The sequence below is a fragment of the Trachemys scripta genome, chromosome 2, assembly GCF_013100865.1.
Source record: "Trachemys scripta elegans isolate TJP31775 chromosome 2, CAS_Tse_1.0, whole genome shotgun sequence".
In the NCBI taxonomy this organism is placed as follows: Eukaryota; Metazoa; Chordata; order Testudines; family Emydidae; genus Trachemys; species Trachemys scripta.
This window is the reverse complement of record NC_048299.1, coordinates 149,012,223-149,036,372: the sequence shown is the minus strand read 5'-3', so window position 1 is coordinate 149,036,372 and position 24,150 is coordinate 149,012,223. Positions and strand designations below refer to the sequence as shown.

Here is a 24,150-nt window from a genome sequence, read left to right as displayed (position 1 = left end):
TCTGTTCCACAATGTGGAGTCAGTAGGAAGGGCTGGTACTCAGCACCTCTGAAAATCAGGCCTAATAGTGAATGATTTCCAAGGACTTTGGATCAAGCTCTTAAATCCCTTTGTCAGCCATGGACTTAGGCTTGGATCCTCAAGGGGCCTAGAGGTTAAACTATACTGCATCCAAGTTTGAACTTGTTGGCATTTGTTCATCAGGACAATTTGTGCCTCTATTCAGTTTTTACTCAGGCAAAACTCGCACTAAGACCTTAGGATTTAGCTTCATAACATTAATTACTATTGCTTTTATGTCACCACATATAATGGGGTGAGTGCATCGACATTATCACCTATCTCTCACCTGAACTCTAAAATTTGGGAATCAGCATGGGTTGTTACTTAAAAAAAAAAAAAAAAAAAAAAAAAAAGTGGTGGGGGGATTCTTACTAGACGATAGCCTAAGATGTGGCTTCTTGCATTGGGATGAACACTTGATGCTGATGTCTTCTTTTTGTCCTAGACTCTGGAGTACAATATCTTTGAAGGCATGGAATGCCGTGGGTCTCCATTGGTGGTTATCAGCCAGGGAAAGATTGTGTTGGAGGATGGGAACCTCCATGCAACTGAGGGCTCTGGACGATACATCCCCAGGAAGCCATTCCCTGACTTTGTTTACAAGCGCATCAAAGCAAGGAGCAGGGTGAGTATATCAATGAATGCTAGTTAGCTCTTGAAGGGTCTATGTTAGGGGGCTGGTGGACAGGTGACATCCCCACCCCACTTCTTTCGTAGAGAAAACAGTGGGTATTGTCCACATTTACTTTCTTCTCTGGGTTGGCTTTTATTTTCTAAAGTATCTATGTAACCTAAGTAACCTCAGCCTGAGCTAGGCTATCCCTGCAGAATCTTTGTCTCTGCTCCTAAATTCCCTCTGTCTTACAGGGATGGACAGGAGTAATAAGAACTAGTAAAAAGAACAGGAGTACTTGTGGCACCTTTGAGACTAACAAATTTATTTGAGCATAAGCTTTCGTGGGCTACAGCCCATTTCTTCTGAACCATTAGTAACCATAGTAAGAACCATTAGGCCTGGTGGTCAGGGGGAGTCAACAAAATGACTCTGCATCCTGTCACAATAGGAAGAAAAAGATAGTGTTTTAAGTTGATCATCCAGATAAATTTACACTTTTAAAATAAAACTAATTATGCTGTTTACTTTGTTCCCTTTCCATTTAATCAATCTTTAAAACAATGAAAATCACACTTGTTTCAGGCAGATAGTTTGATTTTCTTGTGATTGGGTTTGCAGCATTATTGGTTTAAATTCAAAAGTTTTGAAAGTTTTTAATTTAGTAAGTTTACACTTAGGAAGGAAAAATCAAATACACAACTACAAAATGAAGAATAACTGCTAGGCAGTAGTACTGCTGAAGAGAAATGGATGAGTCAATGTGATGGTTTGGGGGGGGGAAGGCTAAAATTTTGGGGTGTATTAACAGAAGTGTTGTATGTAAGACATAGTTGGTAATTGTCCCACTCTACTCAGAAGTAATGAGAGCTCAGTTGGAGTATCATGCCCAGTTCTGGGTGCTACATTTTAGGAAAGATGGACAAATTTGAGAGCAACAAAAACGATAAAAAGGCAGTCAATAGTTGTTCTCCATGTCCACTGAAGATAGGACAAGTAGTAGTGGGCTTCATCTGCAGTAAAGGAGATTTAGGTTAGATATTAGGAAAATCTCTCTCAACGATAGTTAAGCTTACAAAGGAGGCTGTGGAATCCCTGTCATTAGAGGTTTTTAAGAACAGGCTGGACAAAACACCTGTCAGGGATGGTCTAGGTTTACTTGGTCCTGCCTCAGTGCAAGGGGCTGGACATGATGACCTCTCAAGGTCCCTTCCAGCCCAACATTCTATTATGAATTGAAACAAATACAGTGAGAACATTTCTACTTTTGAAAAATACTGAACTTAGTCTGAGGCTAAAATTTGAACATTTGTTTTAAAAAGGTATAAAGCCAAAACACAAGTAATTAGAGAGATCCTCAGCCAGTAGAAGTCAGCATAGCTATATTGAAATCAGCATAGCTATATAGACTTACAACAGCTGAGGATCTGGTCCCTAGAGTGTTTCAAAATGGACCTGTAGCGTAATTGTATGTATAGGTTAATTTTGTCAAAATCTTTAAGAAGGGAAATATTACACGCTGTACTGACGTATCTGCAACACTGCCCTCTCCTGGATAGAATCAGTTGTTTGCTTGGGATTATACTTCGTTAAAGTATTCATTGCAAGCGATACTCCTTATGAATAGAGTGAATGTGTTTTGAAATGTTGATGGGAAATAATTTGCAGTGCTTTGAAGCCAATGGATTTATACTACTGGAGGCCCATGATTTTGGGATACCTTGGTCACCAGAAATATTGATTTCCCTTCCAGGTCTGGTTGACCTTCTCTCAATTAGTGAAATTACACTCAATGCAAAAGAAGTTATTGCAGCCGCAGGGGCAAAGGCTGGTCTCCCTTTCACTTGTGCAGTTGAACAGCCATAGTTCTCAATCAGCATCAGCACCATGCAGAGGTGTGGCTTTTACATTCTAGTGCAAAAACTGAACCTGGAATCAAACATCTTTGACTTGGTGACATCTGGTCCCGGTTCAGGTCTCTTCCTAACGCTGCCTTTAGCTTTGCTGTTTGGAGGCTCATTGCTTGTGTTTCCTCCAGCTGGCCGAGCTGCGGGGCGTCCCCCGGGGCCTGTACGATGGGCCCGTCTGCGAAGTATCAGTGACACCGAAGACTGTCACACCAGCATCCTCGGCTAAGACGTCTCCAGCCAAACAGCAGGCCCCACCTGTCAGGAACCTGCACCAGTCTGGATTTAGCTTGTCTGGTACATACTTATGTATGGCTAAATTATTACGTTGAAATCTTGGTTGTTTTCTTGTGGGGCTGTGGGTTTGGTTGCAATAACAAGAGAAGGCAGGGACTGGGAGGGTTTACAGCAATGAGATTCATTTCACAGCAGAAGAAAAAAATCTGGATAGAAGCCCTCCTAGAATTCTGATTTATTTCCGTGCCAAAGCAAAGGAATCGATATCTCCATCCACTTCAAAGGGCAGGGCCCCAGATACAAATTAAGTAGCGCGATTGTAGAGTTTTGCCAGTTATGGATCTGGCACTTTGTGTATTTCACTTTTTATCTTGCATTGTCTATGGCTGAGGTTTTTCAGCCATGAATAGCTTGGCCAGAATGGGAGACAATCACACAAGCTTCCTTTATGGATCAGGATTGAGTGGCCCAAAGACAGAGAGCCTGCGATTGACATTCAGGGTCAGATTCTATGGAGCCATACTGGTGTACATCAGATATGTGGGATCTGGCCCATATAGTGCAGAGCGAGGCAGTTCTGTAGGGCATAGGCAGTTTTGTGTAGCATCACAGGATACTGCAGAGAGACTGTCTGTCCTGAATTGGGAAGAGAGGGTTTAATGGTGAAGTATGAAGAGACAGTGACTCAGTGTCTGGGAGACAGATCCAGAGAAGGGGGGTAAGGCTACCTTACTGCTAAATTGAGAGCTGCTCAGGAAGTTCACTTTTTCTGCATGGAAGATTTTTGATTAAAGCCAAAACTTATTCAACTTTTTTGGATTGGTCAACAAAAATATATTTTTTTTCCAATGAAAATCCAAAATGTTGACAAAAATGAGGGGAAATAAAGTTCTAATTTTTTTTGGTCCAGGTCAGTGACTAGTCCAGAGAGAGTCAAATAAGAGTACCTACCTGGAAGGTCAGAATTGTAGGGTGGACACTGGAGCAACTCGATGAGAGACTAGGATGGGTTTGAACTTGGAGCTGTGGTTATGGAAACCAGAGGGCAGTTCTGATGAGACAGCTAGGAAATTCATGTTGGCTGGTGGAACAATGTGCAACTACTTTGGTTCTACTCCCTGAAGCAAAGCAATCACCTGACCAAAAGCAATTTGGGCTACCTGCAATTGAGGAATGCATTCATTTTCTTTAGAGATATGCGTCTCAGAGAGACTTGTAGTGCTTTTAGCGGACTTGAAAGCAAGCATTTAAAAAATTATTTCAGTACTTTCACATGGTCCTAGTGAAATTCACTTGTGGCTTGAGGTTCTCAGCATAGGAAGGTGTTACACATCTGTCTCATTTTGTGCTGAAGCAATAGGTTGAGGATCAGAATGACGATTTAATGAGATTCCTCCTTCCACAACAAATATGACAAGGTCTTCCACTAAGTTAACTTAGCTGGGAGGAGTGGGTGGCCCAAGTATTTGATAAAGGGCTAGTAAGCCAGCAGCATGCCTCAGCAGAAGCTAAAACAGGGGAAGCCAGGAGAGGGATTTTCCTCCCAAGATGATTCTTCTAATCGGCAATTAAACCAAGTTAGCATTGGGGGGGAGACTAACAAATTTCTCCACTCACCAGCCTACCACTTGAAAGCTTTCTCAGTGCCCTCTGCTTCTGCACCGTCTAACCTAGCCCTTTGTGATCACAAAGAACCATCATAACAGTATGAACCAATGCAGTGCCCCTTCCCTGAATCTGCAGGCAGCTCCAGGGCCGCTGCTGCTGCTCAGAGCTTCCACTGAAACAGTAGCATAGTCTTGTCTGTTTTTAGTGCTGCTGTTCTGCAACCCAGGGGTCAGTCCTATGTCCAGCCCCATTCTACGGGCACGAGCCGTAACTTCCTGCTAAGCAGTCTCCCCCGCTTTATGTCCCAAGCAGCCAATTTAGAGCCCTTCCATTGAGCACTTGATGCAGCGAGAACAAATGAGCGGAGGTTAAAGCTCTTGTTCACTGTGGGCCAGATAGTGCTCCCTCCTTGTGGCACGGGGATAGAGAACCTCTCTTCTAGGGTTGGCAGTTCTGCTCACTCCCCCACAAAGCCATTAGCATGGATAGCTGGTGGCCATCAACCTACTTAGAGGTCTCAATCTAATCCGCATCGAAGGACCCACCATCCTAATTAATAGGGCAGCCTCAGCAGAGAAAACTAGGACTCACTCCACTAGAGAATGTGCTACACTTTCCAGTTCCAGTGCTGGTCCATGTGGGTTTGGATTAGAGCAATTCAGCAGGGCATAATGATTCCCCACCTTGCAGTACATCTGCCTGTTTTGTGATTCCCCAAGGCAGGAAATCAGTTGATTTCCATGGGAATTAGGTGCCTAAATGCCTTTGAGGAACTGGGCCATAGGGCCTAATTCAACCTGGCCTAAGAGGCCATTATCAATTCCAGTGGAGCTGCATTCTTTTAGACCCATGGGCTGAATGCAGCCCATAGACAGCAGGCAATGTCACAGATCTGAGTTACTGTGTTGAAAGATACTCAACTCCAGCACTGCACTGACATGGCCTCTTCTCCCTCTCCTTCCAGGTGCACAGATCGACGACAATATCCCCCGCCGCACTACTCAGCGCATAGTGGCGCCGCCCGGTGGACGTGCCAACATCACCAGCTTGGGTTAAAGAACTAACCTCTCTGAGGCCGCCTAGCGGACCAGGGGAGGGGGCAGGGTACCTGGAGACCCTTTTGATTCTTTTAGAGCCTGTGACAGTTACTGCGGGCAACCAGTGTGCTATGATGCCATTTTCAGTCCCCCCAATCCATCCTCCTCATCGTCACTGATCCCACTCAATTCCCCCTCCCCCCGATCCCACCACATTTAAAGAAACAAACCTGGTTTGATATGCTGGACAGGCAAAAATTCAGTTTAAAGAGGGTGTTTGAGATGTGGCCTCTGTTCCCATTAAACATCTCTCTTTTGACAAAGGAAGGATAAAGTGAATTTCCCGGGAGCTGCCTTTTAAAAAAAATAAAATTTAAAATTGCTTTTAGAGACATCCAACCCAGCAGTAATTCAAGGCGTTTTTAAACTGGATATTCCTTAGGGTCCTGACCTGCAACAGGACAACTAAATGGAGAGCAGAGGAACACAAGTCTAAACTTGTATCAACATTCTCCCCATCAACCATTTTGTGATCTCCCTGGGTATCTTATTACAAATAGGAACCCTGTGCTAGAAATTGACAAGATGCATCTTACCCAGTTGGGTTGAGGTTTTGTGGTGTTTTTCCTTCTGGATTTTTCTGCAAATTAGATCCTTGAGGAAATTTAAAAAATTAAGTACTTTTTAAAATGTTTTGTACCATTGTGTTTGCAGAGTCTCATCTCAGAGTGGACATCCCTCCCCCATTCTCCCTCCCCTTCCCTAGCGTCATTCGTGTCCTAGCTTCTGACCATCACCACAATCCTTTGGTTGTAGAAGTTCATAGCATCATTTCAGCAAGCACTTGAAACTTGTGTTAGTTCATGGACACTTCTAGGCCTCAAAGTGAAGCCATGATCTCCCTCAAAATGTCTCAGGTCCTCATCAGGTGTCAATCAGCCTAGCACCATTGAAGTTCACACTTAATTGACACCAGCTGCGGATCTGGAACAAAGTCCCATGAAAACCTTTCCTCAACAGACTTTTCATTTGGGGAGATGAAACTCCATAAGCGGAGATTTTAGTCAATAAACTAGGTTCATTTGGCAGTATGTTAAATTCAATAGCCACCCCTCCTTTGATGATCAGAAAAAGAGTAGAACTCACAAGAGCAGTCATTTAAGATAGAAATAAACTTTGTTAGTATCGTGTAAAGACCCCTCGTGAAAGCATACAAGAAAGGGCTTACCAATGGCAATTCCAATTATTGGGCCAGAGCTACAGCTAGTGTAAATGGCAACTTTGTGGTAGCTATGCTGATTTACACCAGCTGAGGATTTTGCCAGTGATTTGGGACATCGTTATACAATAGATCATTGCACAAGGGCAAATTTCATCCTACTGGAAACACCCAGGAGAAGGCCTATATTTAACCCACCCTAACTTAGGGTCAGTGGTAGTTCTTTCTCCTTATATACTAGCTAAATCCCATATAGAGATTGCTTAGTGCCTGTGAGCTAAGGCCCAGATCCTCAAAGGTATTTAGGTGCCTAACTCCCATGGAAATCAGTGAGTGTTAGATGCCTTTGAGGAATTGGGTGCTGATCCTTTAGCTCAAGCCATGGATGATTCTGGTTTCAGATCCAGATGGCAGTTGGTTCACATGCATCATTTAAGTCCTACTCAAGCTGTATTTTGAGAGCATGGGGCCTTGGGCTGGTTCTTTGCACAGAGGGTAATCTTTCACTCATTGTCACAACATTTATCTTCACTGCCTTTTTGTCCCCTGCAGCTCTGGTAGAGCCAGGGTGGTCCCAGGATATGTGGGAGACAAGGTGGATGAAGTAATATCTTGGTCCATTAAAAGATATTACTTCACCTACCTTGTCTTTTTGTCCCCTGGTATTCAGTGGTGTCACCTGCTTCTTCGGTTTGTATTTTCGCATGTGCATTCGCTTTATTTTTCCATGTTTTAACTCTTTTAAAATGGTGTTTACAGGTTCTTAAGGAAAATAGATATATGCAGGCTTTTAAAAACTAAAAACCAAATCCGTTTTTGTAAAGTATCAAAGCTGGGATTTTCCAGTGATCTTAAAGCAGTTTAGGTACCTAAGTCCCATTGGATCTCAACACCTAACTTACAGTCTCCTTCAAAAATATCAGCCTTAAAAAAAAAACAAAAAACAGTATGTTTAGTTGTCCAGCCATGTTTGATTTTGGTTTAACTTTTGGGTCTTTTGTTTTTTGTAAAAGAGATTGCACTTTGTTAAAGTAATCAGAAAAACCTAATATATATTACAGGTATTTTTTCCACCTGTGCTTTGAAATAAATTGGAACAAGTTGGGGAGAAAAAAGAAACAGTCGTTTCAATTCTACGAAACATTTGCAGCTCTTCAGTATTCACTTGAGTCTTCCTTGTTTTTTTTCCTTCACAGACTGACTTTTCAGATAGTTTTGTTCATTCATTACAAAAGAAAAAAATATAAAGATTTTTGCAGGCTATGTAAGCATGTTTTTCTGTGGGAGCTCATTTGCTTTTTGTCTGTTTAATGAATGTCATATGTAAATGCTTAAAGAAAAAATGAGACTGACAATTAACCGCAGTGACTTGAAGCTCTAAAAATAACAAACACTGTAGGATTTAATACTAGCTGGATTTTAACCCTTGGATTTGTGATTGTGAACTATGAGAGGAGGCGCTGTAAGTGCTAAAGATGATCATGTGTGTAGACAAAAGTACTGATATTTGACCATTGTCTCAACGGCAAACCCCACCCCAAAGTCTTGTGTTTTATTCCTTACAAACTGTGTTATATTACCATGGGAACGCCTAATAAAGACAAAATGTTGTGGTTCCACTAGGTGTATCTGTGTCTTGAGGTGATCAGTGTTGAGAGAGTGTACATGGGGTTGGGGGGGAGGGGCGGCCCTCAGCTAGTATAGAGTGGCATAGCTCTATTTGACATCAAGACTGATTTACAGCAGCTGAGGCTCTGCCCCATGCTACACATGCCTAAGGACATGCTTATCACAGCTGAAGGGAGCCTGAGGGATGGAGTCCTAGCCAACAAGAATTGCCAAAACAAGCCTATCCTGCTGGCACTCATTTCTGTCATCTCAGTAGTGAAGCCAAGGATTGAGTGGTCCATGGAGACTGAATCTACCACTCTCTCCTAAGAGGCATGTGAGTAAAGGACAGTTTGCACCACTGCTCCCTGCGCCGTTCTACTATAATGCCTCTGTATAACTAGTGACCTTGTCTCCACAGTGCTTGAGCCAGCCTCTTTCACAAGCAAATTCACACCATATTTGAGACTTTTCATACCAGGTGTCTGATGAACACAGCATCTAGCACAGCAGAGAAGTGTGAATTCCCATTATAGTTTGAAAACACCCCCCTCGGTTTACATAGTTAGGCAGTGACCAATGATCTAAAGCAATCAAAAGGGAACCAAAGAGATGAAAGCTGTTGGCACAGCTCTCAAGCCTCCAGTGTGCGCCCACTTGGACCGTATGCGGGATACGGACAGAGAGAAGCACCCACACAAAGAACTGAGTTAGAATTGGTCAGGAAAATGCTGATGAGCCATTTTGAATGGAATTTGCTGATTTGTCAAAGTTGAACTGTTTTGCAGAGATGCTGCAATTTCAGAGTTGCAGTAGAACTCAGGCAGGTTTCCAACGGAACCTTGCATGCCAGGCAAGTTGTGAAATCTCTCTGGTTCTGTGTCAGCTCAGCAGCCTAGTTCCTCAGCAGCCTGGGATTTCAGGCTTCCAGCTCCCTGGCAGTGGATGGGGAACTATAAGCCTGGGAAGCTTCCAAGGTTTGGAGCTCCAGGGCAGCCAGAATGCCCTGAGTCACAGCCCCCAGCGCTTTCCTTTTTGCAGAGAATTTTCAAAGTTTCTAGTTTTTGTTCCAAATGGGAATGAAATCCCATTTCAAAATCCTCCATGAAACAATTACCTTTCTCCACACAGCTCTGGGAAGCATGATGTGTCTGTTCATCTTTAGGTTGTCTACGTTCTCTCCATCTCTTTCAGAATACGTCATGGGCTCTAACTTCCACATGGGCAAGAAGGGACCCTGGTTTAATGTCTCAGCTAAAAGGTAGCATCCCTAACAGTGCAGCTACCCTGTATTACAGCAGTAATATAGAATCATAGAATATCAGGGTTGGAAGGGATCTCAGGAGGTCATCTAGTCCCATCCCCTGCTCAAAGCAGGACCAGTTCCCAACTAAATCATCCCAGCCAGGGCTTTGTCAAGCCTGACCTTAAAAAAGTCTAAGGAAGGAGATTCCACCACCTCGCTAGGTAACCCATTCCAGTGCTTCACCACCCTCCTAGTGAAATAGTTTTTCCTAATACCCAACCTAAACCTCCTCCACTGCAACTTGAGACCATTACTTCTTGTTCTGTCATCTGGCACCACTGCGAACAGGCTAGATCCATCCTCTTTGGAACCCCCTTTCAGGTAGTTGAAAGCAGCTATCAAATCCCCTCTCATTCTTCTCTTTTGCAGACTAAACAATCCCAGTTCCCTCAGCCTCTCCTTGTAAGTCATGTGCTCCAGCCACCTAATCATTTTTGTTGCATCGGGATAATACAGTGGTAGTGTAGGAATTGAGCACAAGCATGAAATGCTGTCCTCATTGTTGTCAATGGCAAAACTTCCACGGATTGTCAGCAGGGTCAGACATCGCCCCAATCTTGCCACGAGTCTCAGTCTCATGGTTCTCAAGCACAGAGGGACAGCTACAAGCAAAGCAAGGCTTGACAATATTCTGTTGGGAATTGAAAAAGGCAGGGGGGCAGGAAAAGCCCTCTAGCAAAGACCTTCACCTCGACTACTTTGCTTACGTTCTCCTGTCTCAGCGAAAACACAGCAATTTGGTCATTACCTCCTTAGACTAAACAGTAGAACCTATCGAAACACCCTTCCATTTTTTTCTGGGATTGATTTATATAAAGCTGGGTTTAGATAGTGTAGATACACTTCAAAAGTTGAGCCTAACATGGAGCTGAAATATGAAGCCAGCCCCTAGCATTAATATTTAGTTAAAACACAGATGGGGCTTCCACCTAATGAGTGGTCATTTTGGGATTCTCATGTCCAGTCTCCTAAACCACAGAAGAAGCTAGCCCCAGGAAATCCATCGCAGGATTTTCAATGAGCCCAGCGTAGGCTGGGATAGGATTTAGAGAGTTTACTAAGATCTGACATGCTCAATAAATTCTATTAATAGCTGAGGGATAGAAGCTTTAAGGGAAGAAGGGACCATTTAGATCTAGCCTGATCTGTATAATACAGGCCATTAAATGTCATCATTACCCCTGTACTGAGCACAACGACATGTGTGATTAACGGATGCTGGAACAATTTGTATAGTGGGGGAGCTGAGAGCCATTGAACCTAACTGTTAACCCTGTATATGATGGAAACCACTTCAAGCCAAGGGGTGCGGCAGCATCCCCAGCACCTGTGGTGCCTAAAGCACATCTTCTAGAGATATCTGGACTGGGCTTGACGTCAGAAAGAAGAAGAATCTGCCACTTCCTGTAGATTAATAATCATCCTCACTTAAAAATATTGTGCCTTATTTCTAATATGAATGTCTGGCTTCAACTTCCAGCCACTGGTTCTTGTTATGCCTTTCTCTGCTAGGTTAAAGAGCTCTCTTTAACCTGGTATTTTCTCCCTGTGAAGTTACTTGTGCACTAATCAAGTCACTGCTCAATCTTCTTTTTGATAGACTTTTTTTTTTTTTTTTTTTTTTGAGTTCTCCGTCTGTTTAGCTTAACAGTGAGAGACTTAATGTCTCAGTGTGTTGATTTAAAGAAACTCTGTAGTCATGTGGGATAGTTGATTTGATGAAAACATGAGCTAGATCATTTGTACTGAAACAACATGACTGCCAGCCTTTATTTTGGTTCATCTCACCAGCATTGACTGAAAAATTCAATTGCTAGCTCGAGAAAGTTACTATTTGATCAAAAAAGGGGCTCAAAATTCTGAAAGAAGAGAAAGTCCAGGAGAGATCAATACAGTGCTTAAAAACCCACTAGAACAATAGTGATGCTATAAGCACTGCTGTGTGCTATAGCTCTCCGATCATGTGAATGAATCAAGTCAACTGTCTGTGAATCTAAGGCAGGGAAATGTTTGAGTATAGTAGAGGAAACCAATGGATCGATTAGACTGATCCATTGGGTCAGTTCCGGAGTGTATAAATCGATAATACTTTTACTGGAGTCAATGGAGCCACGGTGATGTCTAGCTGCTGAAGTTCTAGCCCAGGGGTGGACAAATTACGGCCTGGGGGCTGCATCCAGCCCGTCAGACATTTTAATCTGGCCCTTGAACTTCCGGCGGAGAGCGGGGTCCGGGGCTTGCCCTGCTCCACATGTGCCATGGCTCCACGAGGCTCCTAGAAGCAGCAGCATGTTCCCCCTCCAGCTCCTACGGTAGGGGCAGCTGGGGGGGGGGAAAAAGGAGGGCTCCGCATGCTGCCCCACCCCAAGCACTGCCCCCACAGGTCCCATTAGCCGGGAGCCGTGAGCATTCATGGTCCGCCATATAATTTCCATACCCAGATGCAGCCCTCCAGTCAAAAAGTTTGCCCACCCCTGTTCTAGCCCATAGCTTACTATCTATGTGTGTACATTACCCATCTGGTTCTCCGAAGATTTCCCATTGGTTGGGTCAGGGTCAGACATGTAGGGCCAAAACACATCCAGACGGGGCTCATTTCAGCTACAGCACTGCTAACCTATAGAAGGAAGAGGAAAGATACGTCTGGCAAGAGCCATGCTAATCTCAATAACTTGGAAGGTTGGATGGTCAAGGTTGCAGGCTGTTGAGAGCTTTGTTTGCAGCCTGGGAAGGCTGAGCGTTGTTTTGGTTGCTTGGCTTGCCTCCCAGGGAAGAGAAATCTGAGCTTGTTTGGTGAATGTCATTTACTATGGATGAGGGAAGCCTACTCTGACATTTACCCATCATGCCCAGGTAAAGCACCCACCACAGGCTCCTTAACCAGTCCTGCCAGACTACTCACATTTCTAACGGGACTGTAAATCCTCAGATACCGTAAATAGAATAGATGCAGATATATCAGCCTTCTTGTCACTCATGGCTCACCGACACCTCCTCCCCCTCCCCCCCGACACCCACCCAGCAATAGACAGCTGGGCCCAGATCCTCCTCTAGTTAGGCACCTAAATACCTTTGAGGATCTGGGCTCTGGCCTCATCTCCTGCCCATACAGTGCAGGATTGACACTTATTACTTACATTCATTCTTTCTATCTAACCTCGCTTTTCCAATCCAGCCAGGTACCTCAATGAACTATGGCCCTGGTTCAGCAGAGCATTTAAGTACATGCCTGAATTCTATCAACTTTCATGACACTTCAGCAATGCACTTTCGGCGTTCTGCCGAATCAGTGCCTAGCTGAGCAACATTACAAGTCAGATCTCTCTCACCAACGTTGCAATTGGTATGTGTACGTACACCATAGGATTACTTGTTAGTGCCATGACAACAGCCTGGTGCTAGTTAGTGGCCCTTAACTATGAATTTCCTGATTTTTCCAACTTTAATTTCCAGGCTCTCACTTTATTGTTTAATGTAGCTACACCAATTTAATATTTTAAGCTGATTTCTATTCTGATGTATTCCTCAGCTCAGGAATTTTGTAGGCACAACTAATACCAGTAGATGGCAGCAAGACATGTAAAATAGAAATTACCTAGGTTAGTGGGGCATATGTAACACTAGAATCCCTTTGATTTAGTACATAATAAATGCAGAAACATGCACATGGCTTCTTACGGTGACATAGATTACATATGAATACATTAATAAATGCACAGTATTCTATCATTGTAGATCAGCGTTGAAAGATTAATATCCTTGTGTTTTATTAGAATTTAAGCCCCAACAGCGTGCTCCTATAATAAAATAAAGACTGTGCTATAAGCATTATCTATCAAACTAGTTACAGAAGAGATGTGTGTTTACAAAGGTTTCATTTACATCATGGAGAGGCTGATGAAATCCTAGACTAAAAAAGTGAAATGGATCTGGAGAGACCGCATTTTCCTAGGCTATTTAATTCTCTGGAATGTTTCATGGTTTTCTTAATATGATGCATCTGACCAGAGAGGAATTTTGCGAATAATTCCTAAAACAAATGAAAAACCATTCCCAGTGCAAATCAGGATATGTTCACTTCTGAGTCATGCTTTAACATGAGTTAAGCAGGACTGTAAGGGCAGGTCTACACTAGAGATTTTTGCTGGAATGACAATGTCTGTTTGGGATGCAATTTTCTTTTTGGCAGCATTTCTATGCTGTGAAAGTCTGATGGCTTATTTCACATAGGGAACTGGTATAAGATATACCAGCCAAAGATATGCTTGCCAGTATAAGTGCATCTGTGCTAGAAGAGTGGGCTGCTATAAGTGTTCTGGCAAAACTTAAGAAGCTTGCATCTGAAGAAGTGAGGTTCTTACTCACGAAAGCTTATGCTCCCAGTACTTCTGTTAGTCTTAAAGGTGCCACAGGACCCTCTGTTGCTTCTGGCAAAACTTAATGTAGACTAGGTTTAATTTTAGTGTGAGCAGGATACAGGAGTTTGATTTTGGTCATGTTTAACCCTAGGAGCAGCCAGTTAAACACAGCTAGGAACAAACCTTGTGTAGTATCACAATTGTTTTAGTTAAGTGTTATATGTACTAAAACATGAGTGAAAATCCAAAAGACGGCCTCATTGTCTTCAGTTTAGTTAAAACAGGGTGAAGTAATGCTGGGTTCACAATCTTTGACAAAGTTAAGTTTAGAGCCTGTTGAATTTTTTCATTCTAAACGTTTGACAATAAATGGCCTTTTTTCCTAGAAACAAAATTGTTTAATTTTTCTTCAACAAAAGACTCTAAAACTGGAGGGAGGGGGATATTAAAACAATAAACAGCAACTTGGGGTTCAGGTTTTCCTTGCCAAAAACTGAAAAGTCAAACCTTGAAAAATTCAGAATTTTACTTTAACAATTTTTTTCTGAAAATTTGAGAAAGCTAAAGTGTTATTTTTAAAGCCAGAAATACATACCATTTTCAGCCAGCTTTCATTAAACTAGTGTCCTGTGCATAGGTGCTGGAACTAGGGGTGCTACTGCACCCCCTGGCTTGAAGTGGTTTCCGTTATATACAGGGCTTACAATTTGGTTCAATGGTTCAGCACACGCACTAAAAAAAAAAAAAAAAAAAAAAAAAAAAAAATGTTCTAGAACCCCGGTCCTGTGTCTCTTCCCACCCTGGGCTAATACTGAAAAGTGCTGTGAGATCTGCAGTAACCACAAGGAGCCACAATTTCATCTAGAAGATCAAGATGATGCCCATGAATAGTTAAAGCTGATATAGATTCATTTTAAGTCAAAAAAAGACCATTAGATCATCTAACTTGACCTGTAGTAGAACACAGGCCAGAGAAGTTCATCTATGTATTCCTGTATTGAGCTCCGTAACTTGTGGTTGAACTAGATAAGCGCTTCCAAGCTGTAGTAAGTGTACCACCAGTTGGATGTGAGCTTGATGTTTCATCCATTCCCTTAATTATTTAAGATGGTGTGATGGGGCATCTGCCCCGCATTGGCCTGTTAGGGCTGTGCAAAAAGCAGCCAATAGGAAAGGGGCTGCGAGGAGCAGCCAATCAGGCTGGGTAGGCCCATATAAAAAGAGCTGCAGGGGAGAGTAAGTTCAGTAGCTGACAAACTCAATGAGGGAAGATCAAGCTCCTGGCCAAGCAGAAGGGAACTAGCACCCTGGACAGAGCAGTGCTGCTAGCAGCAACCGGGGAGGAGCTAAAGATGCCCCCTGGTTGGCTACAGGGATTCGTAGGCTGAGGCCCATAGGTAAGGGCAAAGAGGGTTCTGGGAGCCATGGGGAAGTGGCCCAGGGAAATAATCTAAGGAGTTGGAGGGGATGCAGGAGATGGTGGCCATCTACCAGGACCTGGAGTAGCAGGTGGGTGCCTGCCCACTCCCCCCACCTCACCACTGAATAAGTGGCCAGACAATTGGCTGCAGTCACCACAGCCAAGTGGCTGGACAGCGGACTGGAGTTCCCCCAGAAGGGGGGAGAACAGAGTGTGACATGGCCAGAGGGCTGTGTCATGAAAAGGACGCTGGTCCTGGGAGTGAGGTGGGCCCTAGAGCAGAAGTGATGGTGGTGAGACACCAACAGAAGGGCATAGTGGTTAGCAGACTAATCCCCGAGATAGGCAGCACCATAGTGGTAAGTGAACCTAGTCACATACGGTAGGTGAAAAAGTTTGGAAGCCACTGAACTACTCCTACAGTCTTGATCTGGAGACATTGAGAGTCCACCACAAACCACTAGAACAAGAAACCAAAGGAAGTCACCTTCACTTAAAAATTAAGTTCTCATTTGAATTTGCCTGGCTTTAGTGTCTAGCCATTGGTTTGTGTTATGCCTTTCTTGGCTGGATTAAGGAGTCTGATATTTTATTTGGAGTTAAGTTTAGCATTGTTTGAATCAAGTAGGTTCAACTTCTGAGCTAGGAGAGGAGAATTCTGGGTTTATTCCACTCTGTACCTGCTGTGGAGAGAGATGAACGCCACACTGTGTGATGACAGAAATAGATCTGCAACCAAAATTGCATTGAATATTTATGAGCTTCATCACATGATGCACTTTGATGAAGGTTGGAACTCCTGCTTGCAAACCCCATACTGTTCATTTCTTTGAATTATAGTGATGCTAGCCTGGAGTAATGAGAGACTGGTTTAATATATGAGGGTCTTTTTGGCAGCCCTGGGTAGATTAGGAGATTGGTGGGAAGGACACAGCAAGTGTCCTAGGGGATCGATGTCTTAAGCTGATATATCAAAGGGAGCTGCCAGCAAGTTCCTGGATCATTGGGTGGGGTAGATTAAAAATCAAAGCTCAGAAAGGAAAGGATTTCTCTCTGCCTAGTCTCCACTGCCCAGGAGGAAAGAGGGAGGTGTTGGATGCTATCAGTGGTCTCTCCTTGCACCCAGACAGAAGCAGCCGCTTGGCAGGCCTGGCAGATCTCAGTACTCAGATTTCAGTGTTGCTATGAGGACTGAGAGATTCTCAGTGGTTTTGAGGCCCAGAGGGTCATGGGAATATTTACTCTAGTTTTGATCCAGATGCATTCACACCAGCCCTGCTGGGAATCTGGTTCAAGTGAATCCCAAAATTCAAAATGCTGCTATTCTCTTCAACAAATCACTGCTAAGCAAGTCCTTTAGTAAGGTCTGATCCTGAATCAATGAACTCACTGTGAATTTTGCCATGAACTTCTATGGATCAGGGTCACACCTTGATTGGCCTGCAGTAATTAATCTGTAATTAGGGTGTGGTGCATGTATGTGCGTAGAAAGGAGTTTATTTTTGTACATTGTTGGATTATGTAGCACATTTCATACATATTTGTGCAGAGGAACCTTAATCCTGATTGAGGCCCTTGGTTGCTACTGCAATATACATTCATTGAAATGTTAAATGAGAACTTTAAATTGCTCACATTTCCTGATCCTTATAAGATGGGAAGATTGTTTAAGGTACAGTTTAAACAAAACCATTGTGATGGGCATCATGTTGAGTTTGACAGCCACTGAAGTCAATGGGAATTTACATGTAATTGTTTGTTTGCATAGCACAGTTAATATGTCAAATGATAGAAGTGCAAGGATAGATTCAATCAAATTGAATTTGTATGGTTAGACACCATTGCCAGATAAGGGCTGTGACGGGTTGAATCACAGAAACCCCCTTGAGAGCTCCCACCTAATGTACCAAGACTTAACGTCTATTCCTGTTTTCCCTGCCAGCTCAGGACTCCAGTACCCTGTCTTGCTGAGCCAGACTCTCCCATCTGCTCCAACACAGACCCAGGGTCTGAATTACTTGCCCCACAGCTGCAGGTTTACCTGAAAACAGCTCACAGAAGCGTGCTTGTCTTGGGCACTCAGATGCCCATCTCCCATTGGGGTCTAACACAAATAAATCAGTTTTACCCTGCATAAAGCTTATACAGAGTAAATTCAAATTGTTCGCCCTCTATAACACTGATAGAGAGAGATGCACAGTTGTTTGCGACCCCAGGTATCAATACATACTGAGTTAATTAAGAAGTAAAAAGTGATTTTATTGAATACAGAAAGTAGGATTTAAGTGATTCCAAGTAGTAACAGAACAAAGTAAGTAATCAAGCAAAAAAATAAAATGTGCATATCTAGGTCTAATCAAACTAAATACAGATAATCTCACCCTTAGAGATGCTTCAGTAAGTTTTTTCCTCAGACTGGACACCTTCCAGGCCTGGGCACAATTCTTTCCCCTAGTACAGCTCTTGTTCCAGCTCAGGTGGTAGCTAGGGGATTCTTCATGATGGCTCCTCTCCCTCTCCTTTGTTCTGTTCCACCCCTTTATATAGCTTTTGCTTAAGGTGGGAATCCTTTGTCCCTCTGGGTTTCCACCCCCCACTCACTGGAAAAGCACCAGGTTAAAGATGGATTCCAGTTCAGGTGACATGATCACATATCACTGCAAGACTTCATTACCCACTTGCCAGCACACACATATACAGGAAGACACTCAGGTAAAACACAGCCATCTGCAGACAGTGGTCCTGGTTAATGGGAGTCCTCAAGATTCCAAATGACCATTAATGGCCCACACTTCGCATAGTTACAATAGGCCCTCAGAGTTATATTTTATATTTCTCGTTTTAGATAGAAGAGTGGTACATTTATACAAATAGGATGATCACACTCAGTAGATTATAAGCTTTGTAATGATCCCTTACAAGAGACCTTTTGCATGAAGCATATTCCAGTTACATTATATTCACTTATGTTTTTATAAAACCATATAGACTGCACAAAGTCACAAGGGTATGTACTGCTTTCCAAAGGGACTATGTCAATTGCTTTTCTTCCTGCCAGGAGATGAAGCCACCCAAAGTACAGCTATGAAGATTGGCATAAATTCCACTTTTGTTCTATCTTCAGCAAAAACAAACAGAAGCTTTATTTGACCATACTTAGATTCTACTGTATGTTCTTAGGCAACCTGACCCTCCCATAATACACTACATGCTAATATTTTATATTACTGTTTTTATTGTGGCAGTGCCTATTGCCAGGACTCTGCTAGGCACTTTACAAAAAAATCAAATAGCTCATTGGGGCAGGGACTTATGGTACCTTAAAACCTGCCTTTGCCAAGCAAGACTGAAGTATGAAGTTTCCTCACAAGAGGGCACCATAAATACATTGTTTAACCTGGATGCCTCCCAATCTTCCTCCCCATACTCCCACTGACTTCAGTGAAATGACTTACAAGAGCAAGTAAGTGGGATTTGGCATGTATATATGCACATAGAGATGGACATCTGAACCTCTTCCCAAAGCAGGTGGTTGAAGAGAGGGCTTTTCAGCACTGAATCCCTCTGCCTCTACTTTATTCCTGGATCAGATCCTTATTTTTGGTTCTGGTTTAAATGCAGCTGAAATATCATGTGATTCTTATTGAAAAATCCTGTTGAATTTAATAGACAGTTGACCTCAAACTGATTTACAGAATTCTGCAGCAGGGCTATAGTTCTATTAGAGTCTATTGTTCAGAGTGATTCTTAGAGAACCCTGTCCATTTCATCCCTATTAATTCACAGCGAACTTTTCTGTAGTGGGAGCACCTATTCTTACAAGAGTTTGGCAACAAGGCATTCAGCAGCGTGGGCCCAGAGTTTAAAAAAAAAAAAAAAAAAAAAAATCAGCTAAAGCTCTGGGATGGCAGCTTTGCTCCTCTAGCCCAGTGGCACTTATTTCTACCATATTGTAGAATATCAGGACTGGAAGGGACCTCAGGAGTCGTCTAGTCCAACCCCCTGCTCAAGCAGGATCAATCCCCAGACAGATTTTTGCCCTAGATTCCTAAATGGCCCCCTCAAGAATTGAACTCACAACCCTGGGTTTAGCAGGCCAATGCTCAAACCACTGAGCTATCCCTACCTGCTCAGGATCCCTGGCACTACACAACCACTCAGTGTGCTGCTGGTATGGTTTCACTGTGATAGTTACTTGAGCTAGCTTTGATCTCCCAACTACACTGTACACAGAATCCACTTGGGGGCTGTTCCCAGACTGTGGCTCTAACTCTCATGAAGGACCATCACAAGCCTCCCCCAACTCCCACTTCAAGTGCCAGGTGCATGGCTTTTCCTGGCCTTCTCGAACAAGCGTAGAGCAGCGATGGTGAGGAGTGCAGTACAAGAACCTATACAGAATAGACTCAGCTATATGAAGGCCAATGCTGCATTTTATTTTCGATGCCATAGCAAAGCAGAAGCCTGATAATAGCCTATAGGTAGGTAAGATATGGGTATGGACTAAGGCAGCAAGGCAAAAGCCTATAGGGCTCAAGCCTCTAAAGACAACGGCGTAGCCAAACTAAGTCCAAGGCATAAAAATGTGATGTAACTAACCCATAAGCGACTCTAGATCACAAGAAAGTGATGTCATAAGCAAGTGTTGCTAAACAGATTACAGGTAACCACAAGATACCAGTCTATACCAGCTTTAGCTATTTTAAATTAGGAACATCAGCAGATGTTTAACCACAAGAATACTATGGTAACCAATGAACATATATGCTAATAAGCATGAGAGAAAAGGCCTAGTAACCTATGAGAAAAGAGCACTCTGCCATTAGTAGGGTGAGGAAATACAGAGAAGCAAAAAGGGCTGAAACGCCTACTGAATATGCACTAAGCATAGTGGGAGTCAGCACAACACTATAAAAGCTGCATCCTAGCCTGTGTGCCTTGGGAGAAACCAGGATGACAACCATGGTGGTGATAAAGGTGAGGGTGAGGTCTAATGCTTTGGGCCATTCAACCAAGGATGGTGCAAGTATAGAACGGCTGATGCCAGACCTCTTGATCATTCTATATTAGCTCTTCCTACTTTGCTGGGTTGGAGGGTTTGTCATTTGACTAACTGTGCTAGTAGATATTACAAGGATAGAACGCCTTTCCTATGTGTGACTCTCTCATATGCATCCTGGGGTCTGCATAAGAACTAACTTCTGGGTCTGGTCATGAGGCAGAACCTTACCAGACTACACAGCGCTAATTGGCTTTTTCCTAAGTGATCACTATAATTGAAACACAATCAGCAGAACAGGCAACACTGAGCAATAGAGGTGCCTAGCAATTGGCCTGAACAGTTGCATGGCTTTGCTTTTTAAGGATTACATTACAATAAATACCCCCCAGCAGTATCTCATAAGCTTTTTGCCTGTGAAAGTCTTCTAGGGGGATAGCTGAAAACCAGGTGAGCCCATAGATTACCTGCAGGTTCAGGGAGAAAAATAGAAAACATTCCATGATACCTACATGATGCAAAGCTGTACATAGTGAAAACATCCCTTCCTAACCCCTTCAGACAAGAAGTGCAAGCCTAGAAGCACGAGCATTGATTTCTCCCTGTGATGGGGGTACACTCACAGTTAGGTGCCTTCTTGGGGCTACATCTGGGGAATAGCTCTCCTCCTGTATGATGCCACCTCCTCCAGTTGCTCACCCCCTAGTGTCTCTCTCATTCAAGGTGCTCACTCTTTATGACTAGTTCTCTGGCCAGCTCACTATAGTCCTCCTCTGCTAGGGTAGGAAATTCCCACTGGACAAATGGTCTATCTGCAGTCTCAGGCTGTCTTCTGATCTACTTCCAAGTCTGTGCCACTTTCCCAGTGGCCAGTAGAGGAATCTGGGTTTGCTCACTACTCTAGGCTCTATCCCAGGGACCCTATGCCCAGCAACCACAGTCTCCTCAAACTCTGCTGCTGTTTCCCTGGGTTTTCCCCACCTCTCATCCAACCCACCTCTGGAGCATCCTCTACTCCCCAAAGCTACTTCTTCCCCTTTAGCTTCTTATCAGAGTCTGTATTACAAAGCAAATTCCCAGGGCCAACTTCCTCTTCTCTAGATAGCAACTAGATAGCTTCTCCTTACGGCCTTATCTTCACCAACTTCCCTCTTTTTTTTATACATTTAGCCCCACTCCTCCCACAGCTGGGCTTTATCAGCCATGAGACTATATCAGGCTGGGGTCTCCTCCAGATGCTGCTTATAAGGTTAATGAGCCCTTTTTTATGATTTGTTCAGGCTTCCTGTAGGATAGACACTCTATCATCCACCCATAGCATTCCCTTCAGCCCTGATCCTGCAGACAGATCCTAGATGAGTCGCTTGCCTCACTGAGTCGGTAGAACCCACTGAATATTCTCCAGCAGGTTCAACAACTGCAAACAGTATGGCTGTTCTTATGATGTTCTAGACCAACACTACCCCAAATAGCTACAATGAGCACAGAACGGTCTGAGTTAGTGCATAGTATTTAGCTTGTGCTTATACACATGACTTTCTTTATCCTTCCAGTGTGCTAAGAGGGATGGTGTTTGTTTGCAGTAGACCATTTTGACTGCACCTGAATTAATTAATTTTGTAAAATAAAAATTGAACACACAGGCCTGAAAGGAAACTCTCCATCTTGCTGCAAAGCCAGACCAAGCACCCCCACTCCATCCAAGGCACTGCAATAATCTTCACTGATTCCTTATTGTTGTGGGTGCAGAACTGAATGCCAGAAAAGCACAAGCTATTTGGAAAGGGGGGAAAAATTGCCTCTTTCTTCCTAGAGGCACTATTAGATTTACAGTGATGAGAGCTTTTAATCAGGGCCATGTGCCTTTAAGACATAAATTATTGTCGGAGAGTAGGGATAGACTTTTGGAGGACTTGCTGACACTCTTAGCTTTCGAAAGCACTAATCAAAGATGCTGTATTTTTATTTTTATTTTTGGCAGGCACTACTAACATGCCATATAATGGCAGGTGCTAAAGAACAATATGAATTCCCCTTGGATCTCTATAAATAAATAACACAGCTATAAACATGCCTCATAAATTACTCAAAGGGCTGGGTTGCTTTCTTTTCCCCATCCTATCTCTAGCTTTGCATGTCTGTACAGAAGCTTGTAGACAGGAAGAGAAATCTAAGTAGTGCAAAAGGCTTTTTGCTGGCTCTCTCCACGGGGGGTGATTTGCACCCTCTAAATCCCGTAGCATTCCTTCCTGACCATTACTGAGCAAATATGACTCAGAATATGTCTACACAGCAGCTGGAAGGTGCAGTTCCCAGCGCGGGTAGACATACTGGTGCTAGCTTTGCATGACCTAGTGCCTTAAAATAGCAGTGTGACTGCAGCAGCACAGAGAATGGCTTGGGCTAGCTGCTCGAGTATGTACTCAAGGGGTCGGGTTGGACGGTACTTTGCTCAAGCTAGTGCATGTAGGTTAACATGCACTGGGAATCACACCTCCCTGGTGCTACATAGATGGATCCTTAGTGAGGAATGGGATTCAGTGACGTTACATCCAGCTGTTCCAAACAGGTCAACACCTAATGTGCTGTCTCTTTTGAGACTCTGCCCGTTGGTGTCCCTTCACTTCTATTGTTGATTATTAGGTACCTTAGGCATTTACAAATAAAACAGGCTGAGTCATTTACATGGCAGGAAGAAATCTCAAAACATTTCATTTGTGAATAATTTTTGGGAGGGACCATTCCTCATTTGGGGACTGTCCATACATTTGGGCTTTGGCAGGTTGAGAAGTATGTTCCTGACCCTTCCAGGAGACCAGCATGGACCTGGAAGCATGAGAGTTGATTGCCCCATATCATTTTCATAGCTTGCACTGCTATAAATATTATTGAAAAGGAGAAAAGGGCAAGGACCACAAGGTTTAAAATCATGAACCCCCTGAACTGGGGGGTTTATATTAAAAAAATATAATAGCCTCTAGAGAGGGTAGATAGGGCAGTGAAAGTATGTCTACACAGCAGAGTTAACTTGAGTGATCGGCACTGGGTCTGAGCAGCCAGGGTAGCATAAGAACGGCCATACTGGGTCAGACCAAAGGTCCATCAAGCTCAGTATCCTGTCCTCTGACAGTGGCCAATGGCAGGTGCCCCAAAGGGAATGAACAGACAGGTTATCATCAAGTGATCCATGCCCTGTCACCCAATCCCAGCTTCTGGCAAACAGAGGCTAGGGACACCATTCCTCCCATCCTGACTAATAGCCATTGATGGACCTATCTTCCATGAATCTATGAAGCTCCCTTTTGAACCCCGTTATAGTATTGGCCTTCACAACACCCTCTGGCAAGGAGGTCCAGAGGTTGTCAGTGCGTGGGCACGGGCTGGGTGTGAGTAGCCACACCGCAAAGCCCTACCTGAGTTATTGTGTCCTAACTGGTGCTATGCTTCCTCATGTGTGTTGCTATGACTTTGGGGGCATATCCCATGGTTCTTTGTACTGCAGTGAGCTGAGCCACTATATGATTCTTTCCCAGTGAATTATGAGCGAACTTGTCTACTCTTCTGGACACATGGAGGGATTTGTGGGAAGGCACTTGGGTGGTTTAGCCTGCATCCTTGTTGCAAAGTTGTAGGGTTTCCAGCCCAAGTGAAAGTGGCACCCATATTCTCCACCACCATCTGGGCCAGCTTGGGCTGAACGTTGACATTTTTTCAGAACGGAATCTTTTGCTTTTTCATTTGCAAATGACTTGTCTACATGGAACTCATTGTTCTG

General features: G+C 43.5%; 1 protein-coding gene across 5 annotated transcripts in view; it reads left to right on the top strand.

Moving 5' to 3' along the window:
- Window positions 1–7,691, top strand: part of DPYSL2 (dihydropyrimidinase like 2) — a 96,978-nt gene extending 89,287 nt beyond the window's left edge. For 3 of the 5 annotated variants that reach the window (XM_034761811.1, XM_034761814.1, XM_034761816.1), the window contains exons 12-14: window positions 509–688; window positions 2,715–2,892; window positions 5,393–7,691. In XM_034761811.1, the coding sequence (XP_034617702.1) occupies window positions 509–688; window positions 2,715–2,892; window positions 5,393–5,484 (450 nt within the window). In that variant the 3' untranslated portion in view covers window positions 5,485–7,691. The remainder of the gene's footprint in view (window positions 1–508; window positions 689–2,714; window positions 2,893–5,392) is intronic. The other 2 variants (XM_034761813.1, XM_034761815.1) reach the window with 1 other exon arrangement.
- Window positions 7,692–24,150: the final 16,459 nt, after the last annotated feature.